Source organism: Watersipora subatra, chromosome 3, assembly GCF_963576615.1.
Source record: "Watersipora subatra chromosome 3, tzWatSuba1.1, whole genome shotgun sequence".
Taxonomy (NCBI): Eukaryota; Metazoa; Bryozoa; class Gymnolaemata; order Cheilostomatida; family Watersiporidae; genus Watersipora; species Watersipora subatra.
The window spans coordinates 64709253-64731068 of record NC_088710.1 but is presented as its reverse complement, the minus strand read 5'-3'; the positions used below and the strand labels follow the sequence as shown (position 1 = coordinate 64731068).

At 36.8% G+C, this 21816-nt stretch overlaps 1 protein-coding gene across 2 annotated transcripts in view; it reads right to left on the bottom strand.

The window, feature by feature from the left end:
• Nucleotides 1-20928, bottom strand: part of LOC137389659 (NSFL1 cofactor p47-like) — a 36322-nt gene extending 15394 nt beyond the window's left edge. Inside the window, exons 1-5 of one of the 2 annotated variants that reach the window (XM_068075725.1) lie at nucleotides 20837-20928; nucleotides 12428-12550; nucleotides 10681-10838; nucleotides 7198-7311; nucleotides 992-1075 (exon numbers count right to left, since the gene is read on the bottom strand). In XM_068075725.1, the coding sequence (XP_067931826.1) occupies nucleotides 992-1075; nucleotides 7198-7311; nucleotides 10681-10838; nucleotides 12428-12532 (461 nt within the window). In that variant the 5' untranslated portion in view covers nucleotides 12533-12550; nucleotides 20837-20928. Of the gene's footprint in view, nucleotides 1-991; nucleotides 1076-7197; nucleotides 7312-10680; nucleotides 10839-12427; nucleotides 12551-14333; nucleotides 14394-20836 lie in introns of those variants that run through there. The other variant, XM_068075726.1, reaches the window with a different exon arrangement.
• Nucleotides 20929-21816: the final 888 nt, after the last annotated feature.

The following is a 21816-nucleotide window of genomic DNA, read 5'->3' as shown; positions in this document are numbered from 1 at the left end:
TGTGTAGAAGAAAAGAGTGGTGTGCAGGGGAGAGACTGCATAGTGTGCAGAGTGTTGTGTAGAAGGAAAGAGTGGTGTGCAGGGGAGAGACTGCATGGTGTGCAGAGTGTTGTGTAGAAGGAAAGAGTGGTGTGCAGGAGAGAGACTGCATGGTGTGCAGAGTGTTGTGTAGAAGGAAGGAAAGAGTGGTGTGCAGGGGAGAGACTGCATGGTGTGCAGAGTGTTGTGTAGAGGGAAAGAGTGGTGTGCAGGGGAGGGAGAGACTGCGTGGTGTGCAGAATGTTGTGTAGAAGGAAAGAGTGGTGTGCAGGGGAGAGACTGCATGGTGTGCAGAGTGTTGTGTAGAAGGAAAGAGTGGTGTGCAGAGGAGAGACTGCATGGTGTGCAGAGTGTTGTGTAGAAGAAAAGAGTGGTGTGCAGGGGAGAAAGAGGGAAGAGAGAAGAGAAATGGGCAGAGTGAGAGCAATGTTCAGATGGAGAGAGAAAGGTGGACAGATGTAGATGTGTGTAGATGGAGAAAGAAAGCGGTGAGCCGAGAGAGGGCGATAAAGAGGTGAATGAAAACAAAGGAAACTAAGGCTTATGGGTTGCAAAAGTTAGACACATCTCAAAGAATTTGGACTTGAAAATTCCCGTTATATACAGGGTAAAACATCAACAAACATCAATCTAACATCATAAAGTTGTAAAAATGAATTATTAGCAATTTAACTAGCCTTCTCTTTATTGAGGGAGGCAGCGAATACCATACGATACCTATGTGACAACTAATGAAACTAGTACACTCAAGTATTATTGCAATGGTCTTCACTCTGCAACCAATCTGCACGAGCAATGTACCAGTACCAATGTGGCAGCATGCAAATCAATGTACCAATGTGGCAGCATGCAAATCAATGTTCCAGATGTTTCAGCATCTTACACCTCTACTCATATCAAAGTTCAAAGACAATTTTAAGAAAATTTGAAAATGTAGAAACCAGATACATACTCTCTTGCAGCTTTGAATAACTCTTCCGCTACGTTCTTTTTCTTATTAGCATCCTTCCTTGGTGGTCCCAGGATTTGCTGCCCACTGTTCATTACAAATAAAAAAACTAATGAATTCAGCACGCTCCATACAGTGATATATTATTGTTTCCGTACAATCCATACAGTAATATATTACATTATTTGTTTCAAGTAATTTCCATATAGATGGCAATACAAATATTCTGCATTAAAAAACATTCCATATTTAATGTAAAGAGAAGATAATTCTAAAGTGCAAATTGCTTTGTAAAAAATCGCTGCACTAATACAAATGGCTTAGCGATGCTACTAGAACAAGAGCAGCAGACAGCGGAGTAAGGCTGAGTGCCTCTAGTTCTAAGCTTTTCAAATTAGTGAAAGCTCACCAAGCGATGTTCAACGTTTAATACAATTCCAATGCCAATTAACAATTCTATGTAAACTCTATCACTGTAGGCCTGACATAAGCCATGCCACGATATTGCATAGTTGACTGACAAACACAAGAATTTAACCTATTCCTTTAGTTAGGTTAGTAGAATAGATTAAATCATAATTGGAAAAAACTTGCACTTTGATTTAAAAGATTCAAAAATATGAAAACTCGCGTTTGAGTGACTGGTACAGATAAGATTTTTTGTGCCCTTTGTGCATGTTCTCGCTATACATTTGCCTTGACCTTCCCCTTCATGTTTATTCTAGGTCAAGTGTCAATATGTAAGAGTGAAGAACCAAAGTCGTTATAAAACCAGCCTTGAATGTAAGATATAGATAGATTCTAGATATGAGGCTAACTAAACTGCATTTACTAGTCTTGTTATACAGTCAAACTATCCATGAAGTTTATATAATAGCTTTCAAAAGTTCAATTTTAAGGGCAGCAGCTGTCATACTCTTGACTTAAATGAAAGCATTCTATCATACATTAGGTAAAACTGAATGCAAATCATATGGATTATATTGGTACAAAAACAAAATAATATATTTAATGTATTCAGACCAAGTAGAAATTGTTGTTAAAGATCAAAAAAAGAGAAAACAACAGCACTGATGTTGTTTTCTCTGTAGAATCTTTTGCGAGTAGACAACTCCGTGTTGATATAGTGCACTTTACTCAATTAATTTGTTAAAATTTAACCGGAGCATACGCGCACTTGCAGCTGGATTTTTTGTTACCGCGTGTGATCATGGAACCCTGAGTTGTGAAGAGTAATAGTAATGAGGCAATGAACTCACTACCGATTAATGTGTTACATTATTTAGCCGCATTACGCTAACAGATATATGCCTATTAGACTTGCTGCGACCCTTTCCAAATACCATGAAAGCTCTATTTGAACGCCGCTTTAAGAGAAAGTTTGAAAAATACAGCACCACCTTATAATTGAATGTCTGTCACCTCATGTTGACTGCCACTTTTATACTGTGTGATCTTTACGAACCAATAATAGAAAGTGATCAGTAGAAAAGTGTGCACCAAATTGTACTAATAAATTAATACCCGTAATGACTCGGTTACATCAACAAAAATTAGCTCTTTCGTTGTTGCTTAGTGTTGCTTAGTTGTTGCTATGGTTTTATTGCCATGGTACCTGAAAAGATCGATCATTACAATCTTTAGAACTACATCCCGATTCAAAGGCACCAAGGTCTAAATTCAATCCATTGTCTTCAAAATCATCCATAATGTGGTTTACAATCTGACTTGAAGACTTTAAAGCATTTTGATGAACAATGAGAATACTCTTCAGGAACATCGTATGATGTAATAAATGGACTTGGATACGCCACCCTTTGTTATGGCGTATCCAAGTCCCATTGTTATGGCGTATCCAAGTCCCATTGTTATGGCGTATCCAAGTCCCATTGTTATGGCGTATCCAAGTCCCATTGTTATGGCGTATCCAAGTCCCATTGTTATGGCGTATCCAAGTCCCATTGTTATGGCGTATCCAAGTCCCATTGTTATGGCGTATCCAAGTCCCATTGTTATGGCGTATCCAAGTCCCATTGTTATGGCGTATCTAAGTCCCATTGTTATGGCGTATCCAAGTCCCATTGTTATGGCGTATCCAAGTCCCATTGTTATGGCGTATCCAAGTCCCATTGTTATGGCGTATCCAAGTCCCATTGTTATGGCGTATCCAAGTTCCATTGTTATGGCGTATCCAAGTCCCATTGTTATGGCGTATCCAAGTTCCATTGTTATGGCGTATCCAAGTCCCATTGTTATGGCGTATCCAAGTTCCATTGTTATGGCGTATCCAAGTCCCATTGTTATGGCGTATCCAAGTCCCATTGTTATGGCGTATCCAAGTCCCATTGTTATGGCGTATCCAAGTCCCATTGTTATGGCGTATCCAAGTCCCATTGTTATGGCGTATCCAAGTCCCATTGTTATGGCGTATCCAAGTCCCATTGTTATGGCGTATCCAAGTCCCATTGTTATGGCGTATCCAAGTCCCATTGTTATGGCGTATCCAAGTCCCTTTGTTATGGCGTATCCAAGTCCCATTGTTATGGCGTATCCAAGTCCCATTGTTATGGCGTATCCAAGTCCCATTGTTATGGCGTATCCAAGTCCCATTGTTATGGCGTATCCAAGTCCCATTGTTATGGCGTATCCAAGTCCCATTGTTATGGCGTATCCAAGTCCCATTGTTATGGCGTATCCAAGTCCCATTGTTATGGCGTATCCAAGTCCCATTGTTATGGCGTATCCAAGTCCCATTGTTATGGCGTATCCAAGTCCCATTGTTATGGCGTATCCAAGTTCCATTGTTATGGCGTATCCAAGTCCCATTGTTATGGCGTATCCAAGTTCCATTGTTATGGCGTATCCAAGTCCCATTGTTATGGCGTATCCAAGTTCCATTGTTATGGCGTATCCAAGTCCCATTGTTATGGCGTATCCAAGTCCCATTGTTATGGCGTATCCAAGTCCCATTGTTATGGCGTATCCAAGTCCCATTGTTATGGCGTATCCAAGTCCCATTGTTATGGCGTATCCAAGTCCCATTGTTATGGCGTATCCAAGTCCCATTGTTATGGCGTATCCAAGTCCCATTGTTATGGCGTATCCAAGTCCCATTGTTATGGCGTATCCAAGTCCCTTTGTTATGGCGTATCCAAGTCCCATTGTTATGGCGTATCCAAGTCCCATTGTTATGGCGTATCCAAGTCCCATTGTTATGGCGTATCCAAGTCCCATTGTTATGGCGTATCCAAGTCCCATTGTTATGGCGTATCCAAGTCCCATTGTTATGGCGTATCCAAGTCCCATTGTTATGGCGTATCCAAGTCCCATTGTTATGGCGTATCCAAGTCCCATTGTTATGGCGTATCCAAGTCCCATTGTTATGGCGTATCCAAGTCCCATTGTTATGGCGTATCCAAGTCCCATTGTTATGGCGTATCCAAGTCCCATTGTTATGGCGTATCCAAGTCCCATTGTTATGGCGTATCCAAGTCCCATTGTTATGGCGTATCCAAGTCCCATTGTTATGGCGTATCCAAGTCCCATTGTTATGGCGTATCCAAGTCCCATTGTTATGGCGTATCTAAGTCCCATTGTTATGGCGTATCCAAGTCCCATTGTTATGGCGTATCCAAGTCCCATTGTTATGGCGTATCCAAGTTCCATTGTTATGGCGTATCCAAGTCCCATTGTTATGGCGTATCCAAGTTCCATTGTTATGGCGTATCCAAGTCCCATTGTTATGGCGTATCCAAGTTCCATTGTTATGGCGTATCCAAGTCCCATTGTTATGGCGTATCCAAGTCCCATTGTTATGGCGTATCCAAGTCCCATTGTTATGGCGTATCCAAGTCCCATTGTTATGGCGTATCCAAGTCCCATTGTTATGGCGTATCCAAGTCCCATTGTTATGGCGTATCCAAGTCCCATTGTTATGGCGTATCCAAGTCCCATTGTTATGGCGTATCCAAGTCCCATTGTTATGGCGTATCCAAGTCCCATTGTTATGGCGTATCCAAGTCCCATTGTTATGGCGTATCCAAGTCCCATTGTTATGGCGTATCTAAGTCCCATTGTTATGGCGTATCCAAGTCCCATTGTTATGGCGTATCCAAGTCCCATTGTTATGGCGTATCCAAGTTCCATTGTTATGGCGTATCCAAGTCCCATTGTTATGGCGTATCCAAGTTCCATTGTTATGGCGTATCCAAGTCCCATTGTTATGGCGTATCCAAGTTCCATTGTTATGGCGTATCCAAGTCCCATTGTTATGGCGTATCCAAGTCCCATTGTTATGGCGTATCCAAGTCCCATTGTTATGGCGTATCCAAGTCCCATTGTTATGGCGTATCCAAGTCCCATTGTTATGGCGTATCCAAGTCCCATTGTTATGGCGTATCCAAGTCCCATTGTTATGGCGTATCCAAGTCCCTTTGTTATGGCGTATCCAAGTCCCATTGTTATGGCGTATCCAAGTCCCATTGTTATGGCGTATCCAAGTCCCATTGTTATGGCGTATCCAAGTCCCATTGTTATGGCGTATCCAAGTCCCATTGTTATGGCGTATCCAAGTCCCATTGTTATGGCGTATCCAAGTCCCATTGTTATGGCGTATCCAAGTCCCATTGTTATGGCGTATCCAAGTCCCATTGTTATGGCGTATCCAAGTCCCATTGTTATGGCGTATCCAAGTCCCATTGTTATGGCGTATCCAAGTCCCATTGTTATGGCGTATCCAAGTCCCATTGTTATGGCGTATCCAAGTCCCATTGTTATGGCGTATCCAAGTTCCATTGTTATGGCGTATCCAAGTCCCATTGTTATGGCGTATCCAAGTTCCATTGTTATGGCGTATCCAAGTCCCATTGTTATGGCGTATCCAAGTCCCATTGTTATGGCGTATCCAAGTCCCATTGTTATGGCGTATCCAAGTCCCATTGTTATGGCGTATCCAAGTCCCATTGTTATGGCGTATCCAAGTCCCTTTGTTATGGCGTATCCAAGTCCCATTGTTATGGCGTATCCAAGTCCCATTGTTATGGCGTATCCAAGTCCCATTGTTATGGCGTATCCAAGTCCCATTGTTATGGCGTATCCAAGTCCCATTGTTATGGCGTATCCAAGTCCCATTGTTATGGCGTATCCAAGTCCCATTGTTATGGCGTATCCAAGTCCCATTGTTATGGCGTATCCAAGTCCCATTGTTATGGCGTATCCAAGTCCCATTGTTATGGCGTATCCAAGTCCCATTGTTATGGCGTATCCAAGTCCCATTGTTATGGCGTATCCAAGTCCCATTGTTATGGCGTATCCAAGTCCCATTGTTATGGCGTATCCAAGTCCCATTGTTATGGCGTATCCAAGTCCCATTGTTATGGCGTATCCAAGTCCCATTGTTATGGCGTATCCAAGTCCCATTGTTATCCAAGTCCGTTTTTTAACTCCAAAACTTTAACTTTTTTATTTATTTTGAAAGTGACTATCGAAATAATTAATAACTGCATCCGACTAATATTTTTTTAGTAATCTTTTAGTTGCTTGTTTAACTCCATCTAATACTTCGACCTGTATGAAAAACAGTTAAGCAAAAATGATGGGACAGACGGCATTAATGTCACTCCGCCGGAATGGGAGTGCAGAATATAGGCGACATTAGCATAGCTTCGCCTGTTTTTCATTTGGAATTTATCTTTCCAAAATTCTGACAAGCTAGCCAAAAAATACAGCGCCACTTTTTATTGCCATATATTGCCATCGTCACTTTATAAAATGCCATTATTGGAGAAGGGTTGAGAAATACGGTGCAATGGCGTTCAAATGTTAGTGATGCAAAAAAGATTTTTTGAAAGCCGTCAAAGACGATAACTGATTCATTTTGATTAATCAACAATGTAAAATCTTTAAAATCTGAGCTTTTCACATTTTGGCAAAATAATCATTTATGAAAATGAAATGCATGTTGAGCAAACAGAAGGCTAGAGAAGACAAATGAAAAATTATTTTAGGTTGAAACTGCAAGAGAAAAAAGGTGACAATGTTTTCAAATCTTTATTAAAAATCCTTATTGATTCAATGGATTACTCTAAGTAGCTGATGGATTAATGTCGTACCGATTAAAAGTATCGTATTGATTTAACATAAAGTTGCTTCGAGTTCATGCTTCAACTAATACTATTAAGGTGTTGAAAACATGTCTATCGCTCACTAACCTCGTATCAGAGCCGCCTGCATAGTAAGCCTGACCTTGATCATCGTCATCGCTATCTGTAGCTCCCCTTGCACTTGCTGAAAAACTGGCGAATGTCTGGATACGGCTGTTGCTTCTAAACAACAGAAACAAATCTAAGTGACTTACAGTAGAACTCGGAATGCCTCCACATAACAGAGTGAGACAAACTATAAACAGTATGCTCTGATCCCTATCGACTTGTCTCTTTATAGAGAGCAAAGATTTCACAAATTCATAAGCTAACACACCACCTTAGGTTACAAGCCCAGAGATGGCACTGGATCCTCTTACAGTTATTCATGACGCAAAAGCGCAACTCAATTTTAATAGGCAATATATGAGACAGACTGCACACCTAGTCATACATCTAGACACTAGAAGATTGTCATATGAGTCCGACACATCCAGCCGTATATCTAAATACTGGTATACCGTCATGTGATTATGGCACACGTCTATACTGTTTATAGCTTACTACAAACCTATGGAGTAACAAAAATGCGTTCCACCATGAGTTGATGATTTTATGGTTAGAGACAAAATGAAATTATTTGCATTTCTGTGGCTCTCTCCTATATATTTATAAAGCGGCTCACTTCTGCTGTACAAAGGTTCATGGATCTAAAAAATTTTTTAAAATCATAGCATGGATGAAGAGGCCATATAAATGTGTAAAAGTTTTCAACGAATGAGTATTACTTCAAAAGGCTAAACTATGCAGAATAAAAACCTTGATTATCCTTTTATTTACCACTAAAACTGAACTGATGAACATATTATTACAATAAAGTATCCTTTAGCTGAAGCTTGAGCACATCTAGCCTGTCTTGACAAATTATTGTTTTTGCGTAGTTGTCTCCCCGTCGAGCGGGCGAGCAACACAACAGCTTGTCACAAGACGTACTCCACCTGATGCATCAGCTGCACTGAAAGGGAGTTGTTCTCTTCCGTTTATGCGGCTTGGCTGCGATGTTATGGCGGTCGCTCCATTAGTAATCATGACAGATTTCGCGCAAAAATTTATGTAGAAAAAAATAAGATTACAACGTTTAACCAAAGACCAGTCTCTGTTGTAAACTTTAGTAGAACTCAAGAATAAAATAAAAATAAAATCCATAAGAACAAATTAAACGAACTGATGCAAAAATAGAAATAAAACTGACTGAGCGCACAAATAACGACATGTTTAGTCGCTGTTGTTGAATAAGTTTTTAAGTTCTACTAAAGTTTACCGCAGAGACTGGTCGCTGGTTAAACGTGGCAGTCTTATTTTTTTCTACATAAATTTTTGCGTGAAATTCTTTGATTACCAATGGAGCGACCGACATAACATCGCAGCCAAGCCGCATAGACGGAAGAGAACAACTCCCTTTCAGTGCAGCTGATGCATCAGGTGCAGTACGTCTTGTGACAAGCTGTTGTGTTGCTCGCCTGCTCGACAGGAGGACAACTCTGCAAAAAAACAGTTTGTCAAGACAGGCTAGAACACATCGTGTCGTGAGAAGCTGCACAAACAATTACTTAGTAGAGATAAAGTTACTCTCTTTGAAACGTAGTAAAACTAAAGTAACCTTATTTCCTTTTATTCTCTCATGTAACATGCAATACCTTGTTATATATCTACATTCATTGTATTCACAATCATCGCAAATCTTTTATTAACTCTGTATGCCTTTGAAAGTGAGAGAAAGGTTAATGCACACACACATAGATAACCTGACTGGCTCTCCAGTTTTTAGTTGCAAGCTTTTATTGCAAGCTGGCTGAGTTATCATCTTGTTTTGGTTTGGCGAAGATACTCACTAACCAACTAATAAATTGGCTACTAGTTGGTTAGTGAGTTATACTCACTAACCAACTAATAAATTGGTTACACATGATTGCATCTTGCTTTTACTCAGGAATATTGAGTGTAGTTACAATCTTTGACAGCTCCAATACTTTTTTAATTACTTGAAGGCTCAATGAATTGCTTCATGAAATAATGACACTTAACAACATAAGTGTCATTATTTCATGAAGAAATTCATTGAGCCTTCAAGTAATTAAAAAAGTATTGGAGCTGTCAAAGATTGTAACTACACTCAATATTCCTGAGTAAAAGCGAGATGCAATCATTTTCAGAGGCTCTAATAAGATGAAATATAACTAGTTTTATTAAAATTATATGAAAAAATTGTATGTTTGATTTAGTTATGCATACAAATTTTTATTTAAGAATATTGTAGTCATATTGCAGGAGATTATTACGTGCAATACTTCTTCTGGTATGCTAAAGATAAAACTAACCAAAATGAATGCACATGTAAGGTGAAACATGCAGAGCTTTGCTACAGTCAACTGCAGTACGTAGTATTAGGCCTGCATTAATAGTACTGATAACGTCATAGTTTCCTTTGGCATACAGAAGTTATCTTTCCTAAAACTAATACTTTCAGTTCCAAGGTGATGAGTTTCTATTGGTTTATTACCTTGACATCTACTCTTCATGATAGTCTTTCATTTAGACCTTCACTTGATAATCAGTTAACTGTGAGGACCAATAATTAGATTAACTTTTTATATTTCACCTTTTTTATCGTGGATCCAATTGTTTCATAATGGCATTGTAAGATGTTTGATTTAATATGCTTATTACAGAGAGTGCTATTTGTTACAAAAAATAATTACAGGGAACGGCTGCTGAATATTGCGAGTAGTATGTGCAACTAAATAATTTAGCCAGCTGGATAGATTTCCAGCTTTATGTTAGTATTTAACGAGAGCCTGACATAAGGTTATAGAGTTGCTGCCTTGATTTGCTGTCTTAATTTAATCTGGTGATTTGATTTGCTGCTGTGATGTGGCTTTGAGCTGCCTGATTCTAAAAATTGGCTGAGAGAGTATTTAAATGACATTACTAAACACGGTATATATATATATATATAGCAAAGCAACCGACCAAAACCGAGAATAGCAAAAGCTATATATACTAGTGAATTAACAAAGGTGGAAATACCAGTTGCCGATTCATAAACTGAAGATATCAAGAGGTTATATGAAACCAAACAACATTAACAGCAGGAATGTTGAAGGTCTTACTAATCATTTACAGAACATGCGCGTATTCAGGTATTAGTCCGAGTGGACTGGTGATATTTGGGTAATTATTTAAAGTCTTAGGAAACCAAACTGTCAAAAAAGGCAGACCATATAGCTTGAGTAATAGACCAATCAAAAATAGAGTCGACAACCTGGCCAACACAGTGATGTAAACACCTGTTCGTACCTCTCACAACTTAAAGCTACAACTGAACAACTGTGTAAAGTCCTTTATTGAAATATCTGCATATCTCATTTGTGTGTTTAAGTCAAGTCAAACCACTGCTAAACATACAAACATGAGTTCATTACAGTTTTTTGGTTCAAAACTAGATGAAGTGAAGCAGTTAAAATGACAGAGTAAACCATCCCAATGACTTACTTAGGGGCACCACGAGGATTGGTGCTTGATTCAGGTTTTGGTATTATTCCAGTCGAGGCTGAGACATTTGCAGCTGGAACAGCCGAAGCTGTAGACTGAGGAAACGATTGAGAAGGATCGACATCTCCTTGATTTTCAAAGAATGTTGAAATAGCGAGCTGAAATAAGAATTAAACTCCCACTGTAAGTGTTGAGATTCATTAGGAAGGAGATATGTAACGAGTGCATATCTCTAAACTATAATACTTTATAATGTATCCCTCTTGTAACAAAATGTATGATTCTCACTTAGGTAAGTGTCTTTATTAATTTTGATGTACTAAAATTGATATTTCCAGAGTTATTTATAGATGTAACCTCTGTTGCTGTCACCATAGTACATTTTGTATTGTTTCTATTATTCATGGAGGTTTCTTAAATGAAAATGAAAGTATTGCCTAGTTATGGGTTCATGAATACCTACATTGCAATTAAATGTGAACCAGAAAAACATACCAATCTATTTCACAGTCCGCAATTAGAGAAACATTATCAAGCACTCTATTGTTTATCGTTACTATATTTATAACCGAATGTGGTCTGTACCAACACCCGTGCTATGTCAGAAAACATTGGTAGCCGGTATCACATGTATAGGAGCAAAAAGCCACATTTCACCATGTGATAAAAGGCATCATTTACACCGCTCAGCTTGGTAATACAAGACATGCCCGATTGCTGTGTGCAATATTTCTGAAGGTTAATACTTTCGATTAGCCTTCCTGCCATGAAAAAATGGCATCTACCTATTTGAAAAACTGTTGGTGCAAGCTGAAGCCTAATGAGTACACAAGTTGCCTCACCATGATAGATGAGTTGCTAAAAGAGATTGAATCTGTCCAAGCCATGCATTTAGTTTAGACTTGAAACTAAAATTTCATAAGCCCAAAAAATATTTCATGGTTGACTTGAAAGAAGAATGCTTCCACTCGACTTACAATCGCTTTAATATACAAATCTCCCAAAATGTAAAGCAAAACTCTAGCAAAGATTTAAATCTATACAAACCAATTTTTTATATATGATGCCCATAGTGTTTCAAAGCATAGTTTCCTAAGTGAAATTGAAAACTCTAATGAAAATAGTGAAAAACTTCAAAATGTAAAAGCCAGATTAAGCTAAGCTTGCCCAGTCTAATTTAGATCAAGCCACGAGATAGGTTTATAACACTACCTCTACGATTGAACCTACGCTTCACCAACCCTGCACGTCCATTCATATGTACATGTAAAGTAATAATGAAACCCGCTTTTTATTGATCATAATTTTATTACTATATTTATTATTATTATAATTTACAGATTTAGCTTTTTAAAAATAATACAATGCTTATGTGTACTATTATGCCTATGCCGCGCCGTACTTATTAAGTAGTTATCACAGATATTTGGTTGTGGAACGAATTAAATGAATTACAGTATATTCTTATGAGAATTTGTGCTCCAACATACAAGTTTCAGCATACAACACAGATCTCTGAACAAAGTAACTCTTATGTAAAAATTTAAATGTCCTTGCCAGAAATCAGATTTGAAGATGTAAACAGTGTGCAACTAGTATGCCACTACTGTTATAATTATATCAGAACTAGACCTTTTATTCCTGATATAATACATATAATCGTGCAAATAATAAAAAAACTGGTTAATTAGAGAAATCATTTTCTATTTAGTCTGGATTAATCAAGAAGATTAAATGTTTTACTTACCCCAACATCCCATCCTGCAGCTTGCAAGAAAAACTTTGCTCTGTCTGTGTCTACACCAGTTATTGAGCAGAACTCATCCACCTTTTTCTGCTCAGTTTCACCCATAGTATTTTGTAGCGTTACCTATTAGGTTTTATAAGATAAAACAGAACTTTTAAGAAATTTTAAAAATTTAGAATTGTAGATTTTAGTATTATGATTCATTCCCACTCGCGATCAATGAAATTGAGAAAAAATTGCAAACACAAAATCAACCAACAAACTTCATGGGCATTAAAACAAAACAAAACCTCCGGCTGATAGATTTATAAAAAAATTTAGGTTTGTAGAAAAATGAACACAAATATTTGTAAGAGCTCTCCTAGCCTGTAGAGAGCAATAAACATCTCCAGGACCTTTAAATAATAATGTAATTAATTTGCACACGAAACAAAAAGCTACTTCTATGTTAAAAAAAAATTCCTTCACAAGCACTCAAACATTCAGAATAATTCAAGCACAAGCAATGCTGTTACATAATTCAGCAGTCAGTACAGAGAAGATGTGCCCATTTTGGCTGCGTCAGCAGAATCAAAGTTAGCACAACAGCTAATTGCAGTGTTCTGCTGCAATAACTGTATGTAGACAGCCAATTTTTGAGAAAAGTCTAACCTCTGCTTTTGCAGAGGTTCTTCAAGTTGGTTCTTCTTGGGAAAAAAGAGGAGCGATGATGGGCTGCCTCGTCAAAAGCGTGTTTGCGCAGTCAATTGCCTCCCCATAAAAGTGCATAGCCTATTCTTGAATAATACTCATAACCAGGACATTTGCTTTGCAACTGCTAGCAAACCCCTGTTTACAAGCCAACAACAAGGTCAATACAGTATGATTTTGCCATCCAAGTGGTGTTACAGGACACTATACCGACTCAGCACCTAGTCAATGACTCATAATAAAGATTGGTTGTAAATATTCAGGCTAGTAGGATCAGTCTCCATGTAGAAAAGGCGATATTCCGTTGTCATGGCAACTAAAGGATGCAAGTAGCAACAATAGAGTAGTGATGGATTTAGCAATGATGGTTTTACTACGGTAGCTTTTAGTTAAAAACATGACCTAAATGTGACTTGCTGAAACAAACAAAACTAACACAGTCGTATTTTAATATACAATGTTGATCCACTCATATACATGTATTTGCTTTAATAGCAAAACTATCATATCTTTGAGCAAACATTTTTATATGCATACATTGTGCATATTTGTCGCCATTTTGGCTACTCACAAACTCAACAATACATGTTTTATGTAATACTTATAGCACTAAAACAAATTCACTATAGAAAGCTATGTAAAAAACTGAATGCAGAAAACTGAACCCTATGTAAGAAACTAATAAGGTTGATTAACCTACTATATAAACGGCAAAATATGTGTGTGTATTTGACCATCATGTAGAGCAGTATTTCCTTTTTTCGATTTGGTCGTACGAAGCGAACTGAATTAACGTGAGTAGTAAATAAATCAATAAAATGAAACTTATTACTCAATGAATAAATTAATGAGTAGTTAATTACATGTAATTAATATTTACTGCCAACCCATACAAGAAAGGTCACATGAACGTTGGTTTTTTCCAGTCACCTAGACCAATCGTTTCCGCGTCGAAAATTAGCTACTAGATTTTTACTTCAAAAAAGAAAGGACTTCTCATTCAATGGTGTATTGTCTATGAATTGCCACACCTGCACTCCTTAAAAATGTTGGATTTGCCACTGTCCGTGATAGTAAACATGTTCATTTCCTTCCGCAGCTGAGTTATCAATTTATTTCCAACTTCGAGTACTGTAACTTACTACTACGGAACTTGTACTCCGAACGTTGCAATAGGCGGCAGTGAAAAGAAAAAGAGCAGCTGGTATCGACTTACTGTCACCCTGCTTTAGCCATGGTCAGCTGTACGTTGCCTGCTAAAAAGTAGGCACAAGCCGAAAACTGTTTGTTCATACACCCTACAGAAAAACAAAAAATGTTGTCTATCCGCAAGTGTTGCGTTGAATTAACGTTGTGTTATTGTTAGGTCATGCTTGCATTGAATTAACATTATGTTATTATTGTCATGCTATGTTCCCCATGTTCACGCCTACATATTATCCCCATGCAGCATTTTCTAACATATTTTTCAGTATATATATTTTCATGCATTCGTTATCCTTATTGAATCTCATAAAAAGGCTAAAATGTTGGCGCTATGTTTTATTATCGTATGGTGCTAACGCTGCATCTGCCTTGACATCATACTGTTTGTGCTGTTATACATATAAATTTTATCAACACAACCACATTACTGCTGCACTGTTTGTATATATCATGTCAAAACACAGGCTATAGAAGAAGAACTGATGAGCCATGATTAGTGTTTTAAGCATGTAGAAGTCTCCATTTAATAAATGCTGACGATAGCAAAATATTTTGTAGAATTCTTAAAAGATGCAAAATCTTTTAATTTGATACGGCCAGTTTAAAGAACTTCAGTTTGCCTAGCAATATCAATTTTATTATCAGCTCTCTGTACAAAATAGGACAACTCCCATTTGAGGGGTTTGAGACTGATGCATTGTAGACTAGCTGTAAAACACATTGCAGATTTCTATGGTTCTCCCCAACATTATTGACATATATGACTGCATATGTGTACGCATAGTCTGATCAGGGCAACAATTTCAGTAGACTGCATATTTGGAGTTGTTTTACAGTATGAAAGACAACTATAAATAAACCTCTCGCTGTATGTGAATCTGCTCCCGTAGATGGGTAATGCAGCTAGTAAACAATAAAGGGAAACTGTTATTGCTGCATTACCTTTACATTAAAATGAGGTGACCATATCTTTGCACCATTCTCATTTTAAAAATAACTGCTAGACTGCTTCAGACATTTCCTCTGAACTCTCTAGAAGGGGTTTGCTCATATTTTTTCAATATTTGCTGCTATAATTTCAAGAAAAGCGTGTTACCACTCAACACTAGTTTTCTTGTAATCCATGATTTTAAAACTAAAAGCGAAGATTTAAAGCGCTGTCCACTATTATTCAAGAAACTTAAAAGTAAACTATAAGATGAAGAACTGCATACATATACAGTATATTGATTTACAAAACTGTCATATTTCCAAAACTTTGAATGCCATATGCTAAAAATAACTTTGTATGCCGAAGCAGATATTTGCTCGAATTGTACATCTTAGTAAAAAAGTTTCTACATTAAGGTGTTCATAAATTGAGGTTTGACTGTATTTTCTTAGTAATTAGGCTCAGGTAAGGAACTCATATATATGCAGATGCAAGAAAGCAATTCACACTAGCGCAGTCATCAACTGGGTATAAAATTAGCTCACTAACAAAAGTGGTGGAATTTTTGTATAAGCTTATTCAAAGCTTTATCTTGTAGAATCATTAGAGCATAGCAGTAAGACCAATCACACAAATGTAAGGAACCTAGATAGATGTAAACCATCCGCGTGAATATATAGAAAGCAGAATGAATTGAAAATTGATCAATGCCAGAGAAAAGTGCTGAAAAGTTAGTGTCCTATATAAAACCAGTCTGCCTTCCCGTCTACCACATCATACAACTGTTTACTGAGCACCACTGAATACCCTGATATCTAGAAGCGCGCTCAAATCTCTCCCTTCTCTAAATGCAGCAGCCTGGCAAAGTTCAAACAATTTAGACTTATTTTACTGTTATTTCACATCGGTAAGTTAGCACAAGAAGTTATAGTTAAAAAGATGAGATTAAAGCTAGACAAAGTAATACATTCACCGCAGTATGCTTACAGAACTGGTGTGAACACCGCAGACGCTTTGCATCAGTATGCAGATGACCTTACTAAATTACTTGACAATCAAAAAACAAAATTTGTATAATGTACAAGCCCAGATTTTTATATTTGCATTTGATAGGTTGCAGCCTGCGATTGTTTTAGATAAAATGAGAAAATATAATTTTAATGAGAATATTGTACAACTAGTGCGGAATTTTCTGACCAATCGTCAACGATGGTCGGCAGTATTCGGATAAATTTTCTGATTATGTTTTTGTAAAAGTTGGCAGTCCTCAGGATACAAAGTTATGACCTGTTTTATGGCTAATTTATATTGACGATAATAAAGTAGATGGTCTTTGCTCTTTAAAAAATGCGAATGATAATTTTACAAGCCACGTTTAAGTGTTAATGACAACAATTTTATAAGCAGTGCCATACTCGATGCTAGCCTGTGGTCCTCAGATAATTCCATGCTTTTACATGCTGATAAGACTGTATATATGAATACTTCTTGATCTCGGTCCACTCGATATAATAATGATGATTCAGTAAATAATGGAGTGACTATCTCCCCTAACACAGAAATCAACTTTTAGGAGTAGTTTTTGGTAATATCTTAAGTTTCAGAGTGTATTAATAGTAATCCTGACCATTAGCTGAATCAAAGCATTTTTTTAATAATCTCAGGTCTTCCAGCGTAACGACCACATGCTCTGTTTACCGTCTTGAGGTAACACACACTCAGAAAAGTTTAAGAATTTTTTCAGTTTTTTATGAAAAATCTTTTCAATGATGGCAACATATATACATGATTAAGCGAGTGAGTACAATCATTTCAATACTGTCAACCATATAAATGTTTTATTATATGTGTGAATAAAGAAATAAAAATAATTTTACCTTTACCTAACCTGCACAGCATTACCTAATATAAAACTATAGGCTATGGTCCTTATGAAAGATTTTTAGTGCGGCTATTAGTTGTACAGCTGTAAAAGCTCTTGAGAGGGACGTATGTCTGTTGCAAGCCACATTATGAGAATCTCAAACATAGTAAATGCGTGTAAAGACACTTAACACTGTGCTCGAGCAAAGCAGTTATGTAAAAAAGCGAGTCTTTCCGATGATGTAAACACTGAGGGCAATGCCAGCGCAAGGCTTTGCAGCGCACTAGGATCCTCAGAGTAACAGACTACATGGCATGGATAATCCTTTTTCCGTATCACTTCGCTGTTTAGGAAATTATGCGCTACATTAGTAACAGCTTGCCAGTATTCAATAGATATGTTCATGCTTCATTAGCTTCAAAATGCTATTACAAAAGATGCTCCCATAATGTAAACAAGCTATCCCAAGAACATATACGATGTAGGGATTTTACACTATATGTGTAGTAAATTACATGTAAATTGCTAAGTCTGTTCCAAGACCGTCCCAAACTCATTTCTTTGGCCATTCAAATAGAAAAACTAATCCTAACTTTTCAATTTAATGACTGTATAGTAGCTGTGGTATTATTATTTTGTAACGACAACTCTTCTCTTTTTTTCTTACCACTTTCACTTGGTTTAGGGTTCATTATTACGGTAATTTTACAATAAAAGAAGTGCACATCTTAATGTCAATTTAAACAGATTTTATTCACTTCCTTTCTAAACAGCAAGGTTTATGGTGGAAAGGAAAAAATACTGTACTTCTAAAATAAATTAAAACAAAAATATATATTTGCTATCGTAAGAGAGGTGTCTCTCTGTCCACTCATTTGTTTAAGTCAAGGCTAGAGGTTAAGATAAAATAATGATTTCAACGAGACTCCGATTCGTGACATTCCGATTGGTAGGTTGACTCTCTAACAGCTGCACCAATCTACCGCCTTTGGGTATTTCTGAATAATTGTACAGCTACTTATTCTATTTGCTTTATCAACACACCTTACGATCTCTCACAATACGTCAGAGTGATAGTACTAGTGCATGTATATATAATAGAGAGCTACTCCTATACGTCGTTTTCTCTCTAAAATGGGCAAAAGAGAAAACGAAAATTTTAAGCTGAACTATGAGACTTTCGGTATTCAAATCAAATTTTACAACTTGCGCTTACTTTAAGACCTTATATGGGATTTCTTACATAATTTGAAAAAAGCTATACAAATTTTTTACGCGAAATAAAATTTACGTTATAGTAGGTTTACGTTATAAAAGCGTCTACTGTAGAGTGAGAAAATTTTTAATAAACTTGAGCATCGTTGTTACCACTGTCTGTATTTATATGTGGTAGTAAATAAGTTCTTTTGTGAAAAACCGCGTATGGATACCTTACAGGATTACTTATTTTTACATATGTGTAACTGACTGTTTAATTTTTGTTAAAACCAAATTATGTTCTTTGCACGCTTAGCTCAGCCAGCCACTCTATGTTAAAATTTATTGATCGTTGGTCTGTAAAAGGTAGATATCTGTTTATTCTAAGTTGTTTATAATTATTGTGTATATAAAGCAAGAGATTTTAGCAGTAGTGGTAGTCCTCCCATGTTTTGTGACGATTCTGACGACCCGACGACAGGGATATTTGAAAAGTGACAGACAAGACGACCATTTATCAATGTAGGTGACGAGGTGACGATGATTGTGTAAGTAGGATTACTAAAGGTACGGCTACACCTAACAAATTTTCCGTTAGTTCGGAGTTCTGGCCGAAATCACGAAAAACACAGAATTATTCTGTCGAGATTCACAGAATTATTCTGTCGAGATTCACAGAATTATTTGAACTGTGCATGCCCACCGATTTCGTCGACGAAATGATTAAACAAATGATTAGCGAGCACGATTCTAGCAGCTTTAGCAATTAGTATAGTCTAATTCACGTATTGTGACACACAATAAAAGTACAAAGGCAATTCAACATAGTACAAACGATGTAACTGTTTATGTTGCGCTATTGTTGGTTAGCGAGCATGACTCTAGCAAATTTTTAAATTTATATAGTCCAAGAACATAATGCGACACGCAAGAAAAATACCACGGCAATTCACCATAGTAAATACGATGCAACCGACTTGATTGCCCTAAAGATGGCAACATGTTCTACTACAAAACTTTTGCTGCTAAAAAGAATTTTATTATTATTAAAAAATAAACTATTTGTAGCCATAGTGTCCAAACGATGAATACATACAATAGCGCAATCTAAGCAGTTGCACCGTGTCTACTATGTTCAATTGCACTCATACTTTTATTGTGTGTCATTATACGTGTCTTGGACTATACTAATTGCAAAAGCTGCTAGAATCGTGCTCGCTAGTACGATTCTAGCAGCACAGAATAATTCTGTGTGTTGCGTTCATTTCGTGATTTCGGTCAGAACCACACAAAAATTTGTTACGTGTGGCCGTACCTTTACTAACTTATTATTTGTCCATAAATCAACACGATGATTTGGTTTGAAGCATCTGGCCTAGCATTTATAGACTGCCAGGTAATTAAAGTAAACAGCAATGAAATGTCAGGACACTGACAGCAAATCCGTTTCCAAGTCTGTGACTGACAGTGATTATTAAAGACAATCTCTGTCTATTTTCAGTACAAGAAATGTAGCCCTAAACGTCTAAGACGGCTGTCACTCTTCGCGGAGTAATCAGCAACGCTCCCAAACATCACTAATAAGTTTGTGAAGGTCGCTGGTTGAGCCATGCTTTTGATTAGCAGAAGTTCAAGCTGAGCAAGTTTCAGGTTTTTAACGCAACCCAGTACCACCAGAATGGATATTTGTATTAAAATAACGAATGTGAAGAAAGAGGTTGTTTTGGTTACCAACTTGAAAAAGGTGACGACAGTGATTTTAAAAGTGACGACAGTGATTTTAAAAGTGACTATTCTGATGACAACATTGTGTGGTAGGACCCCCACTAGTGCAAGTTTTCTTATGCTATTTGGTGCCTGGCAATAACGCTTAAAATCTGGCTATTAGTAAATTGGTTTGTAAGCTTTGGACTACCTAGTATGTTGTAGCACTTCTGCACTGTAACTTTAACCACATAACAATAATCACATTCAGTTTTTTAAGACAACAATCGTAATAGGGAGATTACAACTCTAAACAGTAAACACAACAAATACGGTAAGTATAGAGACAAACATAGCTGCTAGGCTAAAAATTATTTTTTGATAGCCAAATAATGCCCTTAAAATTAGTATACATTTATTGTACACTTAGAATTAGTGAATTACATATAAATTAATTGCTCTGCGAGAAGATTTTTCATCAAACAGCATCATTTGTTTCAATATTAAATATGTCAGTTTAGTCAAGTTGGCTGAGAGTTCGGTGAAAGTTAGTCTACCTTGCATTAAGTACAAAAAATAGAAAACCAATCACTCATTCTCTTTTAATTATTCGATAAATATTATGTTGCATGGTTATGTTGTAAAGCAAGATTCTACACGATGTCATTAATTTAATAGCCAAATATTTTGCTGCGGTGAAAAAACTTTCTGATAATCAGACCTAAAGAGCTTTGCTCTATCATCTATAGACGTATATTTGAAATGATACAAAATTGTCTAAAGCCTGTTATTAGTGTGGGACCTAACGTAATCTGACCCCTCACCACCTCTAGAAAGGTTATGAATTTGTGGTTGTGTCAGTAAGATTTAGCTGCCCTTTCTTTGCTTATACTTATTTTAGTATTAAACACATTAGAAAGCCCCTTATTAAAAGGTTTAGCTCCGCTACCTAATCGACGTAATTGTAAATGTCGTTATGACTGGCAAAAATAGGAAACAGTCTCAAAATCAACTCGGTTGAATTCATTAGTTCTAACTATTGTCATATTAGAAAATTAAAAAAAAATGATTCCACGATATTGAAGGCGGAATGAGTGCAATCTGCTAATTTAGAAAGAGTGGTAGTCCGTGAATCAAGCTGGTACAAGTGAACGATCGACAAGCAGAAGTTGCCTCGGACTCGACCTAACTTAACCTTAACCTCGCGATCATGGACTCGCGGTTTCAATATAAACTAAATTCTACAGTTGTTGAAATTTTATGAGCCTTATATCTTATCGAGTACGTACATTTGTATAGTGTACCTATGTAGTATGTACCCTACATGTTTTACAACAGAGCATTTTGTTCATCGCGACTTGAGTTTGTCGTGATCAAGCTAAAATGAATACGTATACCTATGATATCATAATTATTGATTTAGATTTTAAATACCATATAATTTAGTAATAAACTTATTTTTAATTACATATGATTTAATCTATCATATATAATAGAAGAGTAATTAGTACATATATGCGTTGTTTATCATGGATGTTGTATAATGTAAACTTTAGCGTTTAATAAACATTCAAGCTAATCTAACTTGCAAAAATTTAGTTTTTAATCTAGGCTGTTTGTGGTCAAAATTTAAAAAAATGTGCAAAAGTCTATATACAAATAATGTATATAATTATTATATACATATATTATATACATATATATTATATATATATTATATATATATATATTATATGTATCATGTCATTATATTACGCACGTCTGTTTAATAGACCAGCCGAACAAAGACAAATTGTA